Here is a 22,105-nt window from a genome sequence, read left to right as displayed (position 1 = left end):
ACATCCCAGGCTAAAGGCGGCGCTAAACCACTAAGCCACCAGGGCTGCCCCTCGAAATGTATTTCAACACCAACTAAAACATAGTTCTGTATTTCACATCAGTGAGCCAAAAGGTATTTATTGAATTACTACTGTGTGCAGCAATGTGTGTACAAGTTGTTCCGAATGGCAGGTAGTAGCACGTGCAAATGTGCTTCTGTAGCCTGACAATGACAGATACAGCTGTCACTCTAGCTATTCACAAGGATCCTCAAAAGAAGGAGGTGCCATGAGAGTGAGACAAGGGGTTTCTGACAACTAGCTGGAGAGGCCTGTTGTTCTTTTTGGGATCTTTTGCTATTACAAATATGATAATCCTATCATTGGAACAAATCTGAGGGACTTTTAAATTAAGTTGAAAATTTAAAAAGGCCAAATAGTAGCTAGAGTGATGGCACTAATGATCCACATGTACATATGTATTATAAATCTTAATAAAGCCTTTTGGATTATCTTCTTTATATAATCAACTTGTTCCTTTTTAATCATTACATGAATTCAGAGTAAGAGCAATCACCTTAGGTCATCATCACAAGCAATTTCCCTAAGTGTAAGACTCCATCAGTAACAAGATACACTATTGGTTTAAGGTCAGTTTTTAAGGAAAAGAACCACAACAGAACTTTACCCGTCGATCATAAGACATCCCAATTTCCAGAATGTAAAAATGAAAGAAAAAAAATAAGGTACATCTTGGATTTGAGGCAATACCGTAGCATAATAACGTACTTCGACACAATTTTTAAAATCCATGGCTAGAGATGTACACCGATTAAAATGTGGCCGATTTAGCTTACTTTAAAAATATCTCATCAGGATAGGGCCCTAGTCTACTTAGTAATCTGGATTGACTTTGTAAGTCTAATGATCTAAAGATAGATATATTTTTGAAGCTTTTCATGTTTTTATTGCCCAATAGGGCCATTCTCAGTTCTGCATTTTACTAAAGAATGGAATTTGACTTCCCCTTGTAATTCTTTTAAGATCTAAGCAATAGCTGAGGTTGTGAATATTTCAGCAACTAAGACAAAGCACTACAACAAATATGACATCATAAACTGTGACTATAGCTCATATTCTTTGGAAGGATAAGTCTTTGAACTCGGGAGAATTTTAAAAAGCCCCTTAACTTACATCCACAGTCTTGTAAGAGGGGCCAGAGGCATATGAGAAGAGGTTCCCTATGTACCAGGTGGTACCTTCTCCCTCAGTTTCAACTTCAGAGAAAAGGCAGGAAACGGGTCCTCTGCTATAACTGACAGAACCAGTACCACCTAAGGCACAGGTCTAATAAAGAAAACATGTTAATACTAATGGCAAGTGTTGTTCAGGTGTCTGTGCTAAGTTCTGTGCTAGGGGTTTGAAATCTGTTGTTATTATCTTTGTTTTGCATATTGGAGAATAAGAGGTTCGTTGCCAAAGGTCACACTAGCAGTTTGAGCTGACTTAACCCAGGCCTGTCTGATTCTTCAGCCCATACCTTGAACCTCGAGGCTATGCTTTTGAGACTGCTTTTCCAGACTCAGACTAACCAAGAATATTTCAACCTGCCTGGAATCACTTTGAATTATTGACAGGAGTAAGTCTGTCTACTGTATAAGCATGAAAACCTCCACCATCTTATCCTTTTAACATAGGAAAGGATAAAAAAAAAAAAAAAAAAAAGAATGACACCACTTTATTCCATCATACAGCATAAAAGGAAATCGTTTTTGGCACTTTCCCAGTTTTGACTTCTAACTCTCAAGCAGGTCATAAGAACTTTACCTTAATCAGTGAACTTGACCCTCAATGGCTACCAAAGAATATTCGAGGTGATTGGCAAAGGCGAAGCAAAATGGTGAAGAACTAAATGAGGTGTCTCAGGGGCTCCTTGGCTGGCTCAGTCGGAAGAGCATGCAACTCTTGATCTTGGGGCTTGTGTGTTCAAGCCCCAGGTTGGGTGTAGAGATTACTTAAATTAAAAAAAAAAAAAAAAGATGAAGTATCTGAGTTAGTTGAGTTTGAAAAGAAAATAAAAACCCCAATCTCTCACTGTATGTAAAAGATAAGAGGTCGTGGCATGGCATGGAGGGGGACAAGGAGAATGCTGGATCATTCTGAATACTTCTACATCCCAGGTCTATCATGTCATAAAACAACACTCGTCATGTGGCCTAGAAAGACTCGCCCAGTAACCCATCAACAGTAACGATTTTTACTACCAGGAAGGGATTTTGAACTAGCCTAAATGCTTTGGCCTACAGGGAAGCATGCTTTTCCAGAGCAATTTACAGTTTATATGTGTATAGATTTTAAAGAATCTTATAACCAGAGGCATTTTTATATGCCTCTAAGTTCTTAGTCTTCTGAGAACTGAATATTCTGTTTCCTTGACCTTAGTTATCATTCTGTTACTGTGGGAATGAAGAGATTCATGCATATGAAATGGATATGCATGTAATAGAATGCCTCCTAAGTTGGTTTCTTGTTTTGTTTTTCTTAAGGGAGAGAAAGGTTGAATATCTTTGGCAAGTTAACCCTCAAGCTTCTTACAGTAAGTGTGCACTGTGATAGTTTTGTGTTTTCGCCACAGTCATAACAAAGTCACGTTTTCTCATGTGAAGAAACAGTATTTTGGGAAGAATGGCTATTATTCATAATGTCTCACGTGTACGAGTGGGGTGATAACTTTTAAATTGCTCAGAAAACAACTGAAACTCCTAAAACAACTGAGTATTTTAACTGAGTTAACCCCTCCGTTTGTGATTATAAGCTATCAAGCTGAATATTATTTACCATACTGTGAAACCCTGCTTCCTCGATCTTTCATCACTTCTTTTTAAAACTTTTTCCCTTAATTACAGAGAACGTAAAGACTTTTTTTTTTTTCCACCCAAACAATCCAACTAGCACTTTGTGTGGCTGTTTGTGTAGACTTCCTCAGTGGTTGGCCTCTTCCCTGTCCTGCTCTTCCCAGTCTGCCCCAGTACGCCTGCTTTAAATAGGCTTCCCCTGGAGCCTGGCAAGATGACAGAGATGTGCTCACGAGAGTCAGGAGGGCAAAACACAGGGCACTCAGACCATATTTTACTCTTGTCGTAACACATTTCTCTGTCACAGTCACACGCCACCTCCTAAACGAGAACTCAGACAGCCACGTGTTTGTGTCTCACAAGCAGCCACTGCTAGATTCATCTTATTGTCTTGGCATCTCTCTCTCAGAAAGATAAGCACAGCCCAGGACAAATGGCCAAGTGTCAAGTAGCGTCAAAGCCACAGATAGTCTGGTGTCCATCAGATGAGGGTACGGCCTAGCTCGGGAGGCAAGCATTGCCTTTGATGACAAACATCCTTTACTACTACAGTAAGGATGGTAAATTGGTGGGCCATTGTGCTCCCTTAAAAGGTTCAGTGAGCACCTTCACCCCAAAGATATCCATAAGTCCATCACAGCTGAATCAGTGAGCAGACTTAAGGCAAGTGTGTTGCACGGAGGGAACAGCTGTAAACGTCAAGTGCCTCCTGACCATGACCCTCATAGGAACAGGTCCCAGCAATGAACCGATGAACTATCTGACCAACGCTGACCGGTTCTCACAACAGAGAACACAATTCCTTTGATGTGACCCTCAAACCTCAAGCATGCCCAGAGCGGGAGCTACAGACAACATAACTCAATATAAATGCATTTAGTCACTTCTTTCCAAACGACAAGGTCCGGCAGGCAGCTTCCTTGCTCTGGGCATCAGAAGCCTGAGATGAAAAGAGAAAATTCACCATTGTTTGTCATCAGGATATGACACAGCAAGAAAAGTGATGGAAAAGCTATTTGTCTAATTGTTCCTTTAAAACGTATAGCTTAGGAGTTAAAATGGTCAAAAAAGCCTCTGAGTGGATCCTTTACTGATACAGCAAAAACATACTAACAAGGAGATGGTTTGCTTAATAAGTGTAGCTTCATTGCCATATCCAGGAGAGTGCATGTTTAATTCATCAAATCAAGTCTATAAAGCCGTTTTGTTTGTTTTAAGATGTGGGAGCTTATTGAAATTCTTGGTACTCATTCAACAGATCACTTACAAATACCTTGAAATCCATATTTATAATTCTCTATTTTATTCAATATAGATGCCACTTTAAAAATCTCAACTCTTCAAGAAATGTAATAAATAGTATGATGACTAGAAGGACAAGTTCTGAAATCAGACACATCAAGACACATCCTGAGATGCTTTAACTGTGAGAGTTTACACGTATTACTGAATCTGTGTAAGCCTTGCTTTTTAATTAGTAAAATAGGATAAAAAAAGAAAAGCTATCTCACAAGAATTTTCTGAGGATTAAGTAAGATACTGTTCATAAGATCTGGTATGTAGTATACTACCAATCAATGGCAGTGTAGCTCATTCAAATTTGGTTTATTAAAAATGTCTTAAGACCCAAAATAAGTCTCCTTCAATCCCATTCACACACCTTTATTCAAATACATACCACGGTACTTCCCCAATACCTGTTCTCTCTAATGCTACATTATTTGCATGTACATTTTGCTTTACATAAATTTGCAGATTTATACAACCTCAGAGTTAGAAGAGCATAGCCTAGGCCAGTACTTCATTTTTACAGATGAAGAAAACTGAGGCCCAGCCACATTAGATCATCTTTCCCACAGTCATGTGACCCTGATCTCCTGATTTCTAATATCTAGTTCTTTCCGAGACAACAATATAAACATTTTCTTTCATACCTTTTATATTTTAGATGCCAAGCTTTTTATTTTGTTGCGGATGAGCTGCATAGGTGTATTGATTTGTTAAGAAATCATGCTTTATGTCTCCTTCTCTTCAAAAGGGATGGTTTTTAGACTGATTCAAAAATAAATACAATGGAGTCATGTTTCTTTAGTAGAAAGACCTTAAATCTAATGACTACAGCTGAGATGGAAATGATATCACCGTCTTTAAATGATGTCCTTCACCCTGAAAAAGCAAATCACACATACGTAGGTGAACGGAATTGTGTTGCTCTCTAGCACCTAAGGCGGAATCTTTCCCAGACACTGGTGAAGCTGAGGATTTCCTGGCGACAAGGCGCAGGCACCAGGCCACTGCTGTACCCACTCTCCTCCCTGTGGCTCCCCCAGTGCTCTCCGTGTGAAGGCAACATCCTTCGCCTCCGGCTGCAGAGCCATCTGTCACCTGCCCCCTTCTCCTCACCCTGCCCCACCACCTGTGACTTGCCATCCAGCCATCCTGGCTTTCTTTCAATCCCCGGGTAGTCCATCTCCTTGCTCTCTCCTGCTACCAGCCCCTGCACATGTTCCTCCGACTTAGAAAGTTCTTTTCTCTCCTTCTTACCTAGGTTTTTTTTTTCAGCTCTCAACAGATGGATCCCTCTGTTGACCTCTCCAACTGATTCCAAACGTTAGCGTGGAATCACCTTCTCCTTACAGAATCTGTCAGTTGCAATTTAAATTTGTAATGATGTGATTATTGCGTGTCTCTACAACTATGTGAAAAGCAAATAATAGTGATTTGGGTTTTGCTCATATTAAGTCTCTGGGGCCTTTCTTTCTGACTTAGAAAAGAAACAGAAGGAAAGCTCAACAAATATTTGCAGACATTAGTTAAATGAAAGAATACACGGGTGCATGACTGGAGGAGGGACGAGTGACTAAATGTCACAAACTGGGCCTGCATACTTGCTGCATTGGATTTTTTTGAATTGCTGCCCTCAAACTTTAACCTGGTAACACAGTGCAAGTAAAATCAAGCACGATCGTCGACATGAGAGGAAAGAAGGTAAAAGAATAAAAAATATGCTCTGCTGCTCCCCACGAATACAATAAACTCTAGATTTTAACTACACTCAACATTTCCACGGCAAGAATGGATTACTTGGATTCCATGTGTCCAAGTAGGACACATGAGTCTATGATGCCACCCTGTGGTTCGTTTTCACATTTATCACTTTTCAAAATGCCCGTAACTTCCCTACTTTAGAAAAGCACGATTACAGCCAGATGGGCTGCCCAGAGGAGCGAGATTCTGCTCAACTAGACGTTGCTGGCAGGCTGTCATCCCAGAGCTTGCCCAAACCTGTCATTCATTCCTTTTGGTTTTTCATTTTAATTTAAAGATCGAACTGGTGGAGAAAAGTAGTGTAAGCTATAAATAATCAAATGAGACTTAACAACTGTGTACACCCAGGCCAGCATTACCAGTACTTCAAAACACCCCCGCATGTTTCTTGCCAGATCCTTCCTCCATCTTTTCTATTAGCCAGGATTAATCACCCTCTTGCTTTTCTTTATAGTTTGCCATCTGTGTATATATCTACCCATGAACAATATTTCTAACTTAGCATTTTGAAGCTTTCTATAAAATGGAATCATTCTCTATTTGATTTGCTTTTAAGTCATATTTTTCTGGATTCAGATTGTCGACCACAGGAGCTGTAATCCTTTTATTTTCCCTATACTGCGGTATTTCACCGTATGGCTATACCACAATATATTTAGCCACTCCACCTTTGATGGACATTCAGGTTGCTTCCAGTTTGGGTCTATTATGATGGTGCTGCAGTCAACATTCTTCTATGTATCTCCCAGAGCACCTGTGCAGGGATTTCCCAGGGTTTGAACTGCCGGGTATGGGAATTTCCAGCTTTACTAGATAAAACCAAATTGTCTTCCAAAGTTGTTTTATTGCACCAATTTACACTTCCACATTAGCTTCTTAGAGTGTCAGTTGTTCTACATCCTCGTCGACACTTGGTATTAGATTTTTTTTTTTCATTTTTGCCACTTTGATGGGTGTAAAAAGGATCTTTTTCATTTCAATTTGCATGTCCTGATTACAAAAGAAGTCGATACTCTTTCAAAAATGTGGTGGTGGGATCCCTGGGTGGTGCAGCGGTTTGGCGCCTGCCTTTGGCCCAGGGCGCGATCCTGGAGACCTGGGATCGAATCCCATGTCGGGCTCCCGGTGCATGGAGTCTGCCTCTCTCTCTGTGACTATCATAAATAAATAAAAATTAAAAAAAAAATGTGGTGGTCACATATGTTTCTTCTGAGAAGTGCCAGTTCAGTCTTGTGCCTCATTCTTTTATTTATCCACTCAAAAGTCATTTGAATTGCTCTGATGTGCCAAGTACCAACACAGCCTAGAAGATACAAAGATGGAGGTGACACAGACATTGCCCTCACGGAGCTCTTGGCTTACTATCGCTTTAGGGCCTTCAGGCATCCTACCAAAAAACAGTTTTTGACCATCAGTCACATGATTATCACTTCACAAGGCAGCACAAGTATATTTTATGAACTCTGACATCTAGGAATTCACAAAAAACATAACTTACACAAAACTATAGCAAGCTATATAAAATACTATATATTGTTATATATAGATACTGGAAATTCAGAGGATGTAATAAGCTGGTTAAAAAGCTAATCAAGTAGATCCATGGCTTAGATTTAAATTGCTTTCCTTTTATGTAACTAGTGTAAAAATATTATTTTTCTATAGCCTCTTTCTTAAAGGAAGACTATGAAAAAAAACCCAAGAATCATCTTTAAGTCAATAAAATCATAATGATCAAATGGAGATGTGGTAAAGATGATTTTTAAATAAATAAACATTGTAATAAAAAAAGAACCTTTCACAAATCAACATGCTAGTACACTGTGTTTGCTGTTGAACTTATTTCTTAACTAAAAGGTTTTCACATCTTTCTATGGAATCTGGTAACCCCCAGAAACTATAAGAGTTGAATTTTACTAGACTTGTCATGCTTAGAATTCAATTATATTTTTAAAAGACAACCTGAAATGTCCTATAATTCCTCTTTGCTTCTATGCAACACTCCCCATGAGCCATCCTATTTGTAAAGACTGCTCTAAAGAAGACGCCAATATTGCTACCAGAAAATTTGTTGTAGTGTGGAGAGTCTTAAAGAATACAAGATTTAGGTTGGGCATATTGGGCTGTAGTCCTGGTTCCCCCACATACTTGTGTGATTTCAAATAGGTTATATAAATTTTCTGAGTCTGTGTTTCCTAAACTACAAAACAAGGATAATTGTTGAACTACTTGATAAAGTACTTGGTTTAGTGTTCAGAATCTGAAAGAACTCATTAAGTTGTAGACATTATTCAATTGACTCAGTGTAATTCTCTTTCCACTTCTCCTTTCAGTGGAAATATAGAGCTGTGGTTCATACCAAAATAGAATTATGAGGGCTGAACATGTATAGGATTATTTTCAAGTGGAGACCTAACAATCTACTTCTTGATTTGATTAAGTAATCCATTAATTTAGTGCAAACCATATGTCCTATAAACCATTGTCCTAGATGCTGCTGAAAGTCCTTCATTTGATTCCTCCCCACCCTTGGTTTCTCCCGGGCATCTTAATATTCAATTATGTATCTCCCTAACCCTAGATATATGATGATTTGTGTTTAAAATGAAATGATTTGACAAGCCCAGAAAAAATGTTTTTGGTATGCAGCAAATAATCTTTTCTTTCATCTGTGCGGTGAGATACTTTCTATTCCTTCGTCTTTAAGGAACCTCCTATGTGGAATATCTGCAAACAGTCCTTCAGCATTTCTCCCTTTTTCATAAGGACAGAACTGAACACGATATTCTGGCTCTGGAAAGCAGCAACTTTGTGCAATGTGTAGGTAATGTGATATGGTACTGCTGTGTCTAAATGACAATAGTATTTAGAAAGGTGTACTTATTTGACTAAAAATAATAATAGTATGGATGAAACACAATAAGGATGACACCAAGACTAAATAAAATTAAAACTCCGTTAAGAAATTAAGCAAACAAGAGAAATATCCTTCATGCTATTAATGAATACACTGCAATTTCTAGACTCTTTCTTCTGCTCCTTTGACCGTGACTCCTACTGACTCTTCTTGTTTGGACTTCCCTACTTCGTCCTCCTCTGGCAGTAGTCCAGCCTGCAAACCTCGCTCTTTATGTTGTGCTCATTCTCTTAGGAAGCGTTTCCACTCTTGGGCCTTCAGTTCTCCCACTCTTGGGCCTTCAGTTCTCATTTTACAGCAGAACTTCCTCAAAATCTATCATTATCAGTCAAAAATTTCGCTCCAGACCCACAGGAAAAGTTCACTTGGCTGACCTCTTCAAACCAAGTCTAAGTGTAACACAGCTTCACCAGGCTTCACCAGGCTCCCAGTCAGCACCCTTTCCAAATCAATAGGCCATCTTCAAAACCTTCATCATGTTCTTTGATTTTCTACACAACTGCGATAGGCAGTCCTCTTTGGCCCTTCCTGTGCTGGGGGCCACGGCTCTCCTCGCTCTACTTCTGGACTTTACTGCTGGAATTACCTACAGAGAACACGGTCAGCCCCGGGGAGGGGCGTGGGCTCCATCTCCCGTGCATTGCTCCTCCCTCCACGATGTTCTGAGCTCTGGTTTATTTGAGGAGTTGAGCCCTGCAACAGACGCGTCCCCCACGTCCCCACCCACCACCTACTTACTGTCCTTCCTCTCCACCCACCCTCCTCTCTGTGCAGGCCTCCTCCCGTGCAGGTCTCCCGCAACCCCCACCTTTCACCTTGCTCCCTTCCAGCTCTGCAGTTCCGATCTGGGTACGGCGTCTCACCAGGTGCTCCAGCAGGTGGAACCCGGTGTCTACAGCCTCCTCTGTGCCGTCCCTACCCCCCCCTCCCCACCCCACTCCAGGGAGCTCGGTGGCACACGGAAGGAACAAGCCGCTGTACCTGGGCGGAAAAGGCATATTTTAAATCTCAGATTAAACAACATTCAATCACGAATTCAACTTTTATGATCGAATAAAACTAGTATGATAAGAACTCAAAAGAATTGATCGGATTAGGAAAATATACGTTTCCCTGACCGGGAATCGAACCCGGGCCGCGGCGGTGAGAGCGCCGAATCCTAACCACTAGACCACCAGGGAACTTGAGCACAGGCTTGCCCGAAATGCATTTGCCACTTGTAGATCCCTGCACCGCCCCAGCCGCGGGGAGGCGCCGCCCCGAGCTCCGCCCACTCCGTCCCCCGGACTCGCAGGCTCCGAACCAAGCGAGTCCCGGCGCTGCCGCCTCCCCCCGCGACTCGCGGGAGGAGCCTGCGTCACTCCCGCTGATCCAGCGCGGGGCCCGGGGGCTCGGAACCGGCCTCCTCCGTCTTCTGAGCTCTCGGCCGCCCTTTCCGACCCTGCGCCCTGCCGGCGTCTCTCGGCTCCCGCGGGGTCGGGCCCCCCAGCGCCGCCCCCCACGTGCGGACCGACGGCTGGTCCCCGCGGGGAGCGCCTCCCGCCGCACCTGCCGGGGTGAAGGGCACGCGGCCAGGGGCGCGGATCCGGGCGGCCGTGGTGCTCGATCCTCAGGCTCAGGCCGCCGAGCTGGAGCGCGTGGGCGGCGGGCCTCGGGAGGAGCCGCGGGGAGCACCCGCACCCGCACCCGCACCTGCACCTGCACCAGCGGACCCCCGGGAGGAGCCGCGGGGAGCACCTGCACCCGCACCTGCATCTGCTCCCGCACCCGGGGCCCGGGAAGAGCCGTGGGCGGCGGGCCCCGGAACAACCGCGGAGAGCACCCGCTCCCTCACCTGCACCCGCACCCGCACCGGCGGGCCCCGGGAAGAACCGCCGGGAGCTCCTGCACCTGCACCTGCTCCCGGGGCCCGCGAATAGCTGTGGGCAGCGTGCCTCGGGAAGAACCGCGGGGAGCACCTGCACCTGCAACCGCACGTGTACCCGGGAAGAACCGCAGGGAGCACTTGCATCCGCACCTGCACCTGCACCGGGGAGAACCGCAGGGAGCACTTGCATCCGCACCTGCACCTGCACCCGGGGAGAACCGCGGGGAGCACCTGCACCTGCAAACGCACCTGCACCGGGGGCCCGCAAAGAGCCGTGGGCGGCGGGCCCCGGGAAGAACCGCGGGGAGCACCTGCACCTGCAACCGCACGTGTACCCGGGAAGAACCGCAGGGAGCACTTGCATCCGCACCTGCACCTGCACCGGGGAGAACCGCAGGGAGCACTTGCATCCGCACCTGCACCTGCACCCGGGGAGAACCGCAGGGAGCACTTGCATCCGCACCTGCACCTGCACCCGGGGAGAACCGCGGGGAGCACTTGCATCCGCACCTGCACCTGCACCCGGGGAGAACCGCGGGGAGCACCTGCACCTGCAAACGCACCTGCACCGGGGGCCCGCAAAGAGCCGTGGGCGGCGGGCCCCGGGAAGAACCGCGGGGAGCACCTACACCAGCACCCGCACCTGCACCCAGGAAGCCCTCCACACCAGCTGCGTTTCCACGATCCTCGCGTTGTTCCAAGTGTTACCGACCCGGCAACAGCTTCGCCTCCCCGCCTTGTGTGCGGGCCGCGGCCGGGCGTGAGGCAACCACCAGAGGAGTAAAGGAGCCCCTTGGGCCAGCCCCCCTTCAGAGCCTCCTGAGACACAGAGCCGGAGCCCCAGGATGCAGCTCCGCTTGGAAGTGGCGAGGTTCCAGGTGGACACAGGTAACCAGGCGCCCCCGCCCCGCTGCAAGGTGGGGGGAGGCTTAAGGAAAATTGATCAGACGCCGCGTCCTCCAGCCCCGGGCCGCTTAGCTGAGCGGATGCTGTTTCTTATTTTCAACAACTCAGAGATGGTTTGGGTGATTGATAGCGTTTGTCTAGAATTGTTTAATAATATGCAAGCAGGTAGGTTAAAAGGATGTTAAAGCCTGATAAGGATGGAAGGATCACAAGAAATTTTGAAACTTCACTCTATGTGAGGACACACACCTCTCTCCTCTCTCAAGGAACTTTTAGGACACCAAGTTCAGTAGGTGGAGCTCTTTGTTCTGAATTGGGGGCTACCAGAGCTTCCTGGCAAAGGATCTGGGTTAGAATACAAAGATAATGCAGCAAACAAAAGGACAAGAAGGTACAGTGAAGGCCGTCAGCCCTCTCATTTCCCGAGTCATTGCTTTCTTCTTCTCAGAGGTAACCAGTGTCAACAGTTTCTTCTGTATCCTTCTAGAAGCAGTCTATGCATATACAAACTAGTATGTTTCTCTTTTTCCCGACTTTTTATCTTGAAAAATTCCAAACCTACAGAAAATCACAGGTGTAGGACAATGAACACACATACACCCTTCAACTGAACCTGTTGGGTCCAATTTAGTAAGACCAGCAACATGTGACTGTCGTGCATTGAAATGTAACTAGCACAAACTTAGGTGTTCTAGAAGTGACGAATGCCTACTGGTTTTTTAAGCCTTCATATAGAAAAAAAAAGTAATATATCTCATTAATAATTTTTACATTGATTACATTTTTAAATTATAAATATACTTGGGTTGGGGTGCCTGGGTGGCTCAGCCGGTTTAGTGCAGGAGTCTTGATTTTGGCTGAAATCAAGTGGTGAGATTGAGCCCCTTGTCCTCCACACCAGGCGTGGAGGCAGCTTGGGATTCTCCCTCTGCCCTGCCATGCCAATCCAGGCTGCATGCTCTCTCTCTAAAAAAAGAAAGAAACATATTGGGTTAAAATATTATTAAAATTTATTTCACTTTTTAACATATCTACTAGAATATTTAAAATTATATATATGCCTAGCATTATATTTCTATTTTACAGTACTGATCTAGATTCACCAGTTGTTACTGTTTTGCCATATTTACTTTCTCTTGATTTTTTTCTGAAGAATTTTGGGTTAGTTGTAGATATCATAATGCTTCACTTTTAAATACTTTATTGTATATTTCCTAAGAATAAGAGATACAATGATCACACTTAGGAAATTTAAATTTAATACAATCTTATTATTTATTATACAGTTAAAAATCAAATATGTTAGTTGTCATAATAACACTTATAATTTTTTTTTTTTTTTTACCCAGGATCCACTCAAGGATTATACAATGCATTCAGTTGTCACATTTCTGTTGTCTCCTTTCTGTACTCTGGAACAATTCCCCCCCCCCCCACTTTTTTTTTTTTAACAGTATTGATGTTTTTGAATAGTGAAAGACAGTTGTTTCAGAAAGGCCCTCAGTTCAGATAAATATGTCTTTTGACAAGAAAAGAATCTTAAGGGGCACTTGGGTGGCTCAGTGGTTGAGCGTCTGCCTTTGGCTCAGGTCATGATCCTGGGGTCCTGGGATCGAGCCTCCTATCATGCTCCCTGCAGGGAGCCTGCTTCTCTCTCTGCCTGTGTCTCTGCCTCTCTCTGTGTGTCTCTCATGAATGAATGAATAAAATCTAAAGCTACAACAACAGCAACAAAAAACAGAACCTTAAGTGATGGGTCCTTCTCAGTGCATTACATCAGAAGGCACTAATGCTGATATTTCACATTATCTCTCACAGTCAATGTTGTGCCAGAATAATGGCCCCCATGGGGGTGACCCTGGGGTAATCTCCAGCACACATGAACATGTTACTTCACATGGCATTTGGAACTTTGCAGATGTGATTAAGGATTTTGAGATACAGGAAGTATCCTGGGTTATCTGACTAGGTCCAAAACGATCAGAAGTGTCCTTATAAGTGAAGGAGAGAGGTAAGAGAGTTCATATCCCAGCGAGATGACTTGAGGACAACTCAACCTACCTTTGCTGGCTTTGAGGAAGGAGGAAGGGGGACGCTGAGCTAAGCAATCCAGGTGGCCTCTAGAAGATGAGAAAGGCAAGGACGTGAATTCTCCCCTAGAGCTTCCAGAAAGAAAACAGCCCTGCCAACACCTAGATTTTTAGGCTAGTGAGACCCGTGTCAGACTTCTGGATTCCAGAACTGTAAGATAATAAATTCATGTGGCTTCAGCCATTAAGTTTGTGCTGATTTTTTTTTAAGATTTTATTCATTTTTTTTCATAAGAGACACACAGAGAGAGGCAGAGACACAGGCAGAGGGAGAAGCAGGCCCCATGCAGGGAGCCCGATGTGGGACTCCATCCTGGGACCCCAGGATCCTGCTTCAAGTCAAAGGCAGATGCTCAACCGCTGAGCCACCCAGGTGTCCCTGTGCTGATTTTTTATAGCAGCTACAGGAAACATGATAAATGTGAGCATTTGGTTAAGGTGTCCGCTGTACCTTGAGAACATATGAATCCTCTCCTCAGCAAACTTTCACCCACTGACAGTCTTTGCTTGGATCAGTTATTACCATGGTGATTGCAAAATGCTGTTATTTTAGCATTCTCCTGGAAACAACTTCCCTTTCTCTTTTTATTCTCTATTTAATTTTTAAATATCAGTTTGGACTCATATTCTTTTTCTGTTTTTGTGTTTTTATTCAATGTGTTCTAATCCATCACTATCATCTTTTTTAATAATTAAATTGTCCCAAATTTGGCCAAAGGAGTCCTTCTAAGTTGGCTTCTGTATTGTTTTGGTGTGACTCTTAAATTTTTGAGCACTTCTTTACCTTCTGTCAAAAAATGGTCCAGGTATACCCTGTACTTTATAGATTGACTCAGGGAGAATTAAGATCTTTATGCATTTATCTTTTCTTTTTTAATTTCCTTGTTTTATTTTTACACAAAAAGGGATGTACTCTGTATTTTCTAACCTTTTTTATTACTATCTTTTGAAGGATGTCCATCCTTTATATAAAAAAATTTCTCATTACTTTTGATAACTACATAGTATTCTGCTGTTTAGATATTTTATTAAAGCAGTTTCATATCAGTTATTTAGATTATTTAAAATCTTTTGCTTTTTCCAGAGTACCAATATGAATAACTTGGCCCAACACGGTTTAGCATTTAGTGTTTACTAATTTGCCCCCAAATGACCCAACTTAGAGTGCCAACCATAGATTTGAAAATGTTGTTATATATTGGAAGAAAAATCATGATATCCAATTCAAATTCACTTATAGTTATAATTTATTGACAATTTTATATTTCAATTTGATTTCAGTATGACTCAGCTATTCTTCTGTTCATTAATTTCTTCATTTATTAAACAAATATTTATTGACTAATATAAGTCAGGGACTATATTAGGCACCAAAGACATCAAGATGAACAAAATGGGATTCTTGACCTTGAAGTTTAGTCTGGTGGGTTCAAGTAAATAAGGAATTACAGTAGAGTTGTGAATAATAAACATGTAGGACTATCCTTTACTAAATTTACTTAGTAGGGATGCCTGGGTGGCTCTGCGGTTATAAGAATCTGCCTTCGGCTCAGGGCGTGATCCTGGAGTCCCAGGATCGAGTCTCCCATCAGGCTCCCTGCATGGAGCCTGCTTCTCCCTCTGCCTGTGTCTCTGCCTCTCTGTGTGTCTCTCATGAATAAATAAATAAAATCTTTTAAAAATAAGTTTATTTAATAGATTAAAAATGCACCACTCATCATGCACATTATATTGATGAGAACGTAAAATGGCACAGCTACTCTGGAAAGTAATTTGACAGTTTCTTAAAAAAGTAAACATAGACTTAACAATTGTACTCTTGGGAACTTATCCCAGAGAAATGAAAAAAACTTATGTTCACATAAAATCTGTCCACACATGTTTATAGCAGCTTTTTTTTTTTTTTTAATAATAGCCCCAAACTAGAAACAACAAAAATGTCCTTCAATGAGTGAAGGGTTAAACTGTGGTACATCCATACCATGGAATATTTATTTTGAAAGTATTTAAATACTTATTTAAAAGTATCAAACCATTGATCCATAGCACAGCTTGGATGAATCCCCAAGGAGTTATGAAAAAGCTAATCTAAAAGGTTACAAATTTTTTTAATTATGAGAGGAGAAAGAATTAGTGATTTGCAAGAATTCGAGATGTGGCTGGAGGAAGATGGATGTAACTATCAAGGGGCAGGTCAGGGGAGCTTTGTGGAATAGAATAGTCCTGCATCTTATTGTGGTGGTGGTAGCATAATCGATGCAAATGATAAAATTGCATAGAACACCCAAAAGCTCACAAAAGTGTATGTAAAACTGCTGAAATATAAATAAGCTGGAAAGAGCATACCAATGTCATTTTTCTGGTTCTGATGTTGTACTGGAGTTCCCCAAGATATCACTATTGAGGGACAACTGGGGCAGTGGGGTGGGTGGGGGGAATCTGGGACTTCCCTACAGATTTTTTGCAACTTTTTGTAAATCTATAATTATATCCTTTGAAAAAAAAAAACCCCTTCTCAGCCTATTGCACTGTACATTTATTTCCTCTAATAAATCCAAGCCACAACTACCAGTTTAGTTTAGGAATTCATTTCAGAATTTTAAATATCTTAGCTATGATGTCTTTGTACCAGCTTATTTGACTAAGTTTTTCAGAAAATGTAAAAAATATGTAATGAATTCTCAAGCTATTGAGCAGATTTTTTTAAGCAGAAATAAGACAGCAGAAGGTTTCCAAGAGCAGATACTTTTTTTTTTTTTAATGAGCCTTGAAGAAAAGAAAAGGGCAAATTTACTGGGTTTAATAATAATCAGCCATTAGGTCTATGTGCAAACAGGCACCCAGACAGCAATCCATTTCTGTAGACGTCAGTATTTCTTTCTCAATACACTCTGGCACCCTCCTCCTTTCAAATGACAAGATTTCTAGCTCCTCCTTAGACTTTATAACTAACAAAAGCACTGAGCCTTGGCCCACCCACAAAAGGACCTATTTACATTTTTCTCAAAATTCCAGATGGTATCCATGATGTGCTGGACCAATTACACCAGTTGTCAAAATGAACCACTGCCTTCAACACTATTAAATAGTGAACTCAATTCTTTCTCTTTAGGTCCAGGATGACTACCTGCAGACCTCCACAGATGTCACTAGCATTTCCCTCCTATGGAACTCCTGTGTCTTAGCCAACCTAAGTCAGGTGTGTGATAGCAGGTGTCCTGTGCTAGGAAGAGACGGATGGGTTTGACCACTACAGAGTGAACTTTCTTGGAGCCAGTGAACTAAACTCATCACTCAATACCCAAATCTCCTCTCCAACACCTTTACAGAGAAAAGGTCCAAAGGAGTTTCCATCTTCAGTGGCTGTGAGCTCATTGCTTATCCAAGGAGCCTTTCATTCTGGCAAAGTATTAGAGCAGTAGTTGCTAATGTTCCTGGAATTCCAGTTCAAGGAAAGGTAACCAGTGTTGTGTTTAAAACAGACACACTGGAGGCACTTGGGTGACTCAGGTGGTTGACTATCTCTTGATTTTGCAGAGGTCATGATCTCAGAGTAGGGAGAGGGCTGAGCATGTGTTGGGCTCAGCATGGATTCTGCTTAAGATTCTTTCCTTCTTCCTTGGCCCTTCTCCCTACACACATACACCCCCACCCCCTTGCAGGGATGTATTTTTTTTTCTCTCCCTCAAAAAAAAAAAAAAAAAAAAAGGAAAGAAAAGAAGAAACACACACACACACGCCACACTTCATTACAAAATTATCTTTAGATACATATGTAAGAAAAAGTACTGCACACATTTGCAATACAGTTGCTATTGTTTGGTGAAGTTTCCCAAAGCCATTCAGGAAGTGCTTCAGAGAACACCTGATGCCTGAACCCAGGTATCTAGTTACCTCCCACTGGTCCAATTTCTACCCTGTGCAGCAAAAAAGAGGAAGACAAGGGGAGTGACCCCTCTTTTCTTAAATTAAGAGCTAAAGAGAATTCTGCTTCTCCATATCCATCCCAAAGTGTCATCATCCAGTGTTCTTTATCCCAGAAAAAGTGAGATGGCAATTCTACCTAAATTGACCTACGACGGCCTCTGACCTTCAACAGAGATAAAAAGGATGGCTTCCATATTAACATAGGCCCTCCTAGCCATAAAAAATAGTATCACGTCATAATCTTTCATTAACTCAACATTTACCAAGCACCTGGTAGCCAAGTACATGAAAAGTGCTAGGGAAACAACTTTTTAAAAAATATTTTATTTATTTTAGAGAGATAGAGTACCCACATGCGTGGGCATGGGGAAGGGCAGAGGGAGGGAATCTCAAGCAGACTTTGGGCTGAGCCAGTGGCAGGGTCTGATCTCACAACCCTGAGATCATGACCTGAGCTGAAATCAAGAATCCAAAGCTTAAGTGGCTGCGCCACCTGGGCACCCCAGGGATATAATTTTTTTAAAGGAAATCTTTATTATAATAATGTATATTATTAGAGTAATAACTTTTCTTGAAGGTCATATTCTAGACTTTAGTCTAAGCATCATTTGTGGATTACCTCGTTTAATCCCTATACCCAACCCTGCAAAGTTGATACTATAACTGATAAGGGAACAGAGGTGAAGCAACATATCCTAGGTCAGCACAGGTAGAGCTATAGTCTGTAGTCAGAACCTGAATTCTTAGAGATTGCCATGGTCTTGAAAAGTACACATTCTAATGAGGTTCGATCTTTAGTGTACCAGGATTTCCCAAATTATCTTATGTATTTTATCTTATCTTCCAATTAAAAATTCACCTTCTGTTTAGACTGGCACTATCCAGAATAGGTTTTTTTGTGTGTGTGTGATAATGGAAGTGTTCTATTCTGTCCAAAAGAGTAGTCAACTAGCCATCTATGGCTCTTCAGCATTTAAAGGATGACTAGTGGAATGAAAAAACACATTTTTAAATTTAAGTGTCTGCATGTGGCTAGCGTTGGACAGCACACACCTACTAGAAGATAAGGAAAGGATTTTATTTATTCTGATTTCTCCAGAAAGACAGGGCTTAGGCAAATCAATAAATGCTAAGTTAATGAATGAGAAGGAACTGGTGAAGAATCTTTAAGGAGAATTTTCTCTCCCTATAAGCCAAGGAACAGAAATCTTTATTATACCAGGACTTAATTAACATACACTGTAATGTCATAACAAGCATATGATACGGTATGCAGTCCTGGAGGAGTTCATGAAGATAGGAAAGAGGATTCTTAAATTACATTGAATAGTTTTGAAAGGGTGGCAAACATTTTATAATTGATGCTTACTACTTTTAAAATACGTACTCAGTTCTATCTTTGCCTAATAAAGATCACTAGCTTCTTGACATAACACGGGGTCTGGATAAAGAAAAAAAGAGGGGACACCTGGGTGGCTCAGGGGTTGAGCATCTGCCTTTGGCTCAGGGCGTGACCCCGGGGTCTTGGGATCGAGTCCCACGTGGGGTTCCCCGCAGGAAGCCTGCTTCTCCCTCTGCCTCTCTCTGTCTCTCATGAATAAACTCAAAAAAAAAAAAAAAAAAAAAAACCTCAAAATACAAAAGGGGACTCTTGGTGGTGGTAAAGGGATGGAAATTGCCAAGAATTGCAACTCAATGAACATTTCTACAAATGTCCTTCCACAAACTGCCTTCTAAAGCAGACTTCTTTATAAATTTTGTTAGAGTAAGCAAGTTCTAAATTCTCATTAAGTGACTTTGTTCAGTCTCCTATGTATCACATATATACATAAACATTTCTATAATTGAGCTATCCTGAATTTGGGGGGCAAAATATCATGAATAATAATAGGTATCTTTTGAATATTAACTGGAGCTCTGGATCAGAGTCCTCAAAGTGGCCAAGTCATGTGCCACAGTTTTCTGACTCCTAAGCAGTTCAGCTCCGACCTTGCTGCTCATGGAACTCCTCTCCAGAAGTCTCAGCGATTTTATCGGTTTGTACTGCTATGGAACATGTCTTATCGTTGCCCACTTTTTAATAATTAACCTTAGGTTTCAAAATCATAAAAGCACCCATCAAAGAAGTGCGAGAACGGATTAGCTCCTCTGGCGATCCCAAACAACGTTCCCTTAACTCAGTAAGATCAGCTCTTTGGATTTTAATGGTCTAATATTCCCTTGAAAACAATCTGCGAATGCCTCACTGGAGGTCCAGTTTCACGTCTGTTCAGGGCAGAACTGGGCAATCTTTCCTTACCTTGCAAGATAGTATACACCGTGACCACTTGCAACAGAAATCCCCAAGCCACCGCTGTTACATGCTTGGCCCCGCCCCCCAGGAGGAGCTGTTAGAGCCTAGGCAGCATCAACAACCCAGAGGAGGCCTCTATCTAGCGTGGCCTCTGAAATACCAACGTTATCACACCAGCTGCATGCAGACTCTGCCTTGAGGTTTTTGGTGTTTTTTTTTTTTTTTTTTCTTTTTTCTGTGTGTAAGGGTAAACCTCAAGGCCAAAGCCTCCCCGTCATCTTGCAGCGCTGGTCGTGGGACCGTAGGGGAACCGCTCCCAAGAGGGGTGCTCACCAGCACTGCCCCACTGCCGCTGCACATCCTCCCAGCCCAGGCCCTCGCGGTCCCCGCCAACCGGCGGCCTGGAGACCCCAAGTGCTCCGTCCCTCCTGCCGTGATGATCCCCATTCGGCAGCATCCGGGATGCTGTTCCCGGGTCGGGGCGGGGGCGGGGGGGGTGGAGATGCGGGGCCCCCAGCAAGGACAGAAGGATGGATTTATTGCGGCCAGTGGTCCCCAAGCTGGAAGCACACTCCAGGCTTTGAGGCTCGGGGAGCCGCTCCGTCACCCGGCTCTGCTCTCAGAGCCTCGCTTCCTGGGACCCGCGGCGGCCGCGGCGGGCCAGCCGTGGGGGGCCGCGGCCCGGGGCGAGGTAAGCGGAGCCCCCAGGTCGTCCCGCTCGGCGTCCGGCCGCCCCGGGGGCTGCGAGCTCCGCCGTCTCGGCGGCGTCACCACCGGCCGGGGCCTGCGGAGGCCGCGCGCGCAGCTCTCCGGGGCGGAGCCGCCGGGCCGGGGCTGGGCCGCTGCGGGGGCGCCGGGCAGCGGGGGCGGGGGGGGCGCCCCGCCTTGCAGCTCCGAGGTCGCCGGGGCATGCTGCAGCCCGTGCCGCCGAGCCTCCGGGCCGCGCCGCCGAGCCTCCATACGCTGCCGCCGAGCCTCCATATGCTGCCGCCGAGCCTCCGGGCCCCGCCGCCGAGGGGCGCAGAGCGTGGCGCGCCCGGGCGGAGCTAGAGGCGGACGCCGCACCGCGTCGCGCCGCCCGCACTTCCCCGCCCCCGCCGGGCCCGCGAGCCTGTGGGGCCGCCGTCCCGACCGCGGGCGCAGCTGCGGCGTGGGCGAGGTGCGGCGCGGGGAGAGGCTCGCGGAGCCCCGGCGGCGCCGGTCCAGGCTGCGGACGCCGGGCCCTGGTCCCCGGGGGCGCGCCCCCCTCCCCCTCCGCTGCCCGGGCCCCGTGCCCCTCGCCGCGCGAAGCCCCCTCCCCGCAGAGGATGCGCTGCCCCGCGCCCGGCTGCGCAGGCCACCGCTCCCCCGACCCGAGGAGCCGGCGCCCCCGCCCTGTAGGTAGGTGGGCGACGCGGGGGCCCGGCTGGGCGGCGGCCGCCGCCGCTGCTGCTGCTGCTGGCGCCGCGGGGCGGGGCGGGGGGCCCGGCGAGCGCCCCGAGGTGTGCTAATGGCGCTGGGCGCCGACCCCGTCCACCTGACAGCCTCCCCCGGGGCGCGGCGGGCCGGGCGCGGGGGAGGAGAGCTTGACCCCTCCGCGGCCGCCCCCTCGGGGCCCGGGGGCTAGTGGCTCCCTGGGGGGGTGTGCGGGGGGAGGATGCTCGGGAGCTCGGCTGGGGACGTGTCACCGTAAGGCTTCGGCCCCGGGAGCAGATGCGCCCTTCCCGGGCGAGCCGAGCGCGCAGCGGCGCCGGGCGGTGCTCGGGCCGCACGGAGAGGCAGCCCCGGGGCGCCTTCCAGGCTCTTCCAGGCGACCCTGCAGGGCCGCGCAGCGAAGGCCCTCCCCGAACTCGGACTTTTCCCGAGGTGGAGGAGGCCGGGGTGTTCTGTGCCGCCCACGGAGGAGCCCCCCGCTTGCGAGAAGGGCTGTGTTTTCGGGGTGGCAAGTTTGATACAGGTGTCGGGAGTTGAGAATCTGCTGGAAGGATGCACCGCGGGCGGCCGGCAGAGGCAGCCTTGGGCGCAGCCCAGCTTTCAGCTTCCAGCTTCCAGCGAGGGTTTGTAGGTTTCTATGGTTTGTGTTTTTTGAGAAACTGGTTTGTGAATTCTCCACCCCCCCCCCACCCCCGTGCAAGGTGTGAAGTTCATACATGAGGGCTTTAGGGCAGGATGATCTCTTCACGGGCCGTGCTTTTGGTTTTGTTTGTTTGCTTCTTTTAAAAAAAAAAAATTATATTAAGCAAG

General features: G+C 45.1%; 2 protein-coding genes and 1 non-coding gene across 6 annotated transcripts in view; 2 read left to right on the top strand and 1 right to left on the bottom strand.

Annotated features, from left to right (window-relative positions):
• Positions 1 to 9,908: 9,908 nt before the first annotated feature.
• On the bottom strand, positions 9,909 to 9,980 carry TRNAE-CUC (transfer RNA glutamic acid (anticodon CUC)). Its single transcript has one exon. It is a non-coding gene; the product is annotated as a tRNA-Glu (tRNA).
• Positions 9,981 to 10,003: 23 nt separating this feature from the next.
• LOC140597818 (uncharacterized) lies at positions 10,004 to 13,310 on the top strand. Its single transcript, XM_072747965.1, has 2 exons — positions 10,004 to 11,554; positions 12,922 to 13,310. The coding sequence occupies exons 1-2, from the start codon at positions 10,004 to 10,006 to the stop codon at positions 13,021 to 13,023; spliced, it is 1,653 nt and encodes a 550-aa protein (XP_072604066.1). The 3' UTR covers positions 13,024 to 13,310.
• Positions 13,311 to 20,380: 7,070 nt separating this feature from the next.
• Positions 20,381 to 22,105, top strand: part of NCOA7 (nuclear receptor coactivator 7) — a 144,112-nt gene continuing 142,387 nt past the window's right edge. For 2 of the 4 annotated variants that reach the window (XM_072764937.1, XM_072764936.1), the window contains exon 1: positions 21,123 to 21,262. The gene's annotated coding sequence lies outside the window, so the exon portion shown is untranslated. Of the gene's footprint in view, positions 20,574 to 21,122; positions 21,263 to 21,511; positions 21,936 to 22,105 lie in introns of those variants that run through there. The other 2 variants (XM_072764946.1, XM_072764940.1) reach the window with 2 other exon arrangements.

Source organism: Vulpes vulpes, chromosome 1 (genome assembly GCF_048418805.1).
Source record: "Vulpes vulpes isolate BD-2025 chromosome 1, VulVul3, whole genome shotgun sequence".
Taxonomy (NCBI): domain Eukaryota; kingdom Metazoa; phylum Chordata; class Mammalia; order Carnivora; family Canidae; genus Vulpes; species Vulpes vulpes.
The sequence above is the reverse complement of the archived record's forward strand: the minus strand, read 5'-3'. Positions and strand labels throughout refer to the sequence as shown.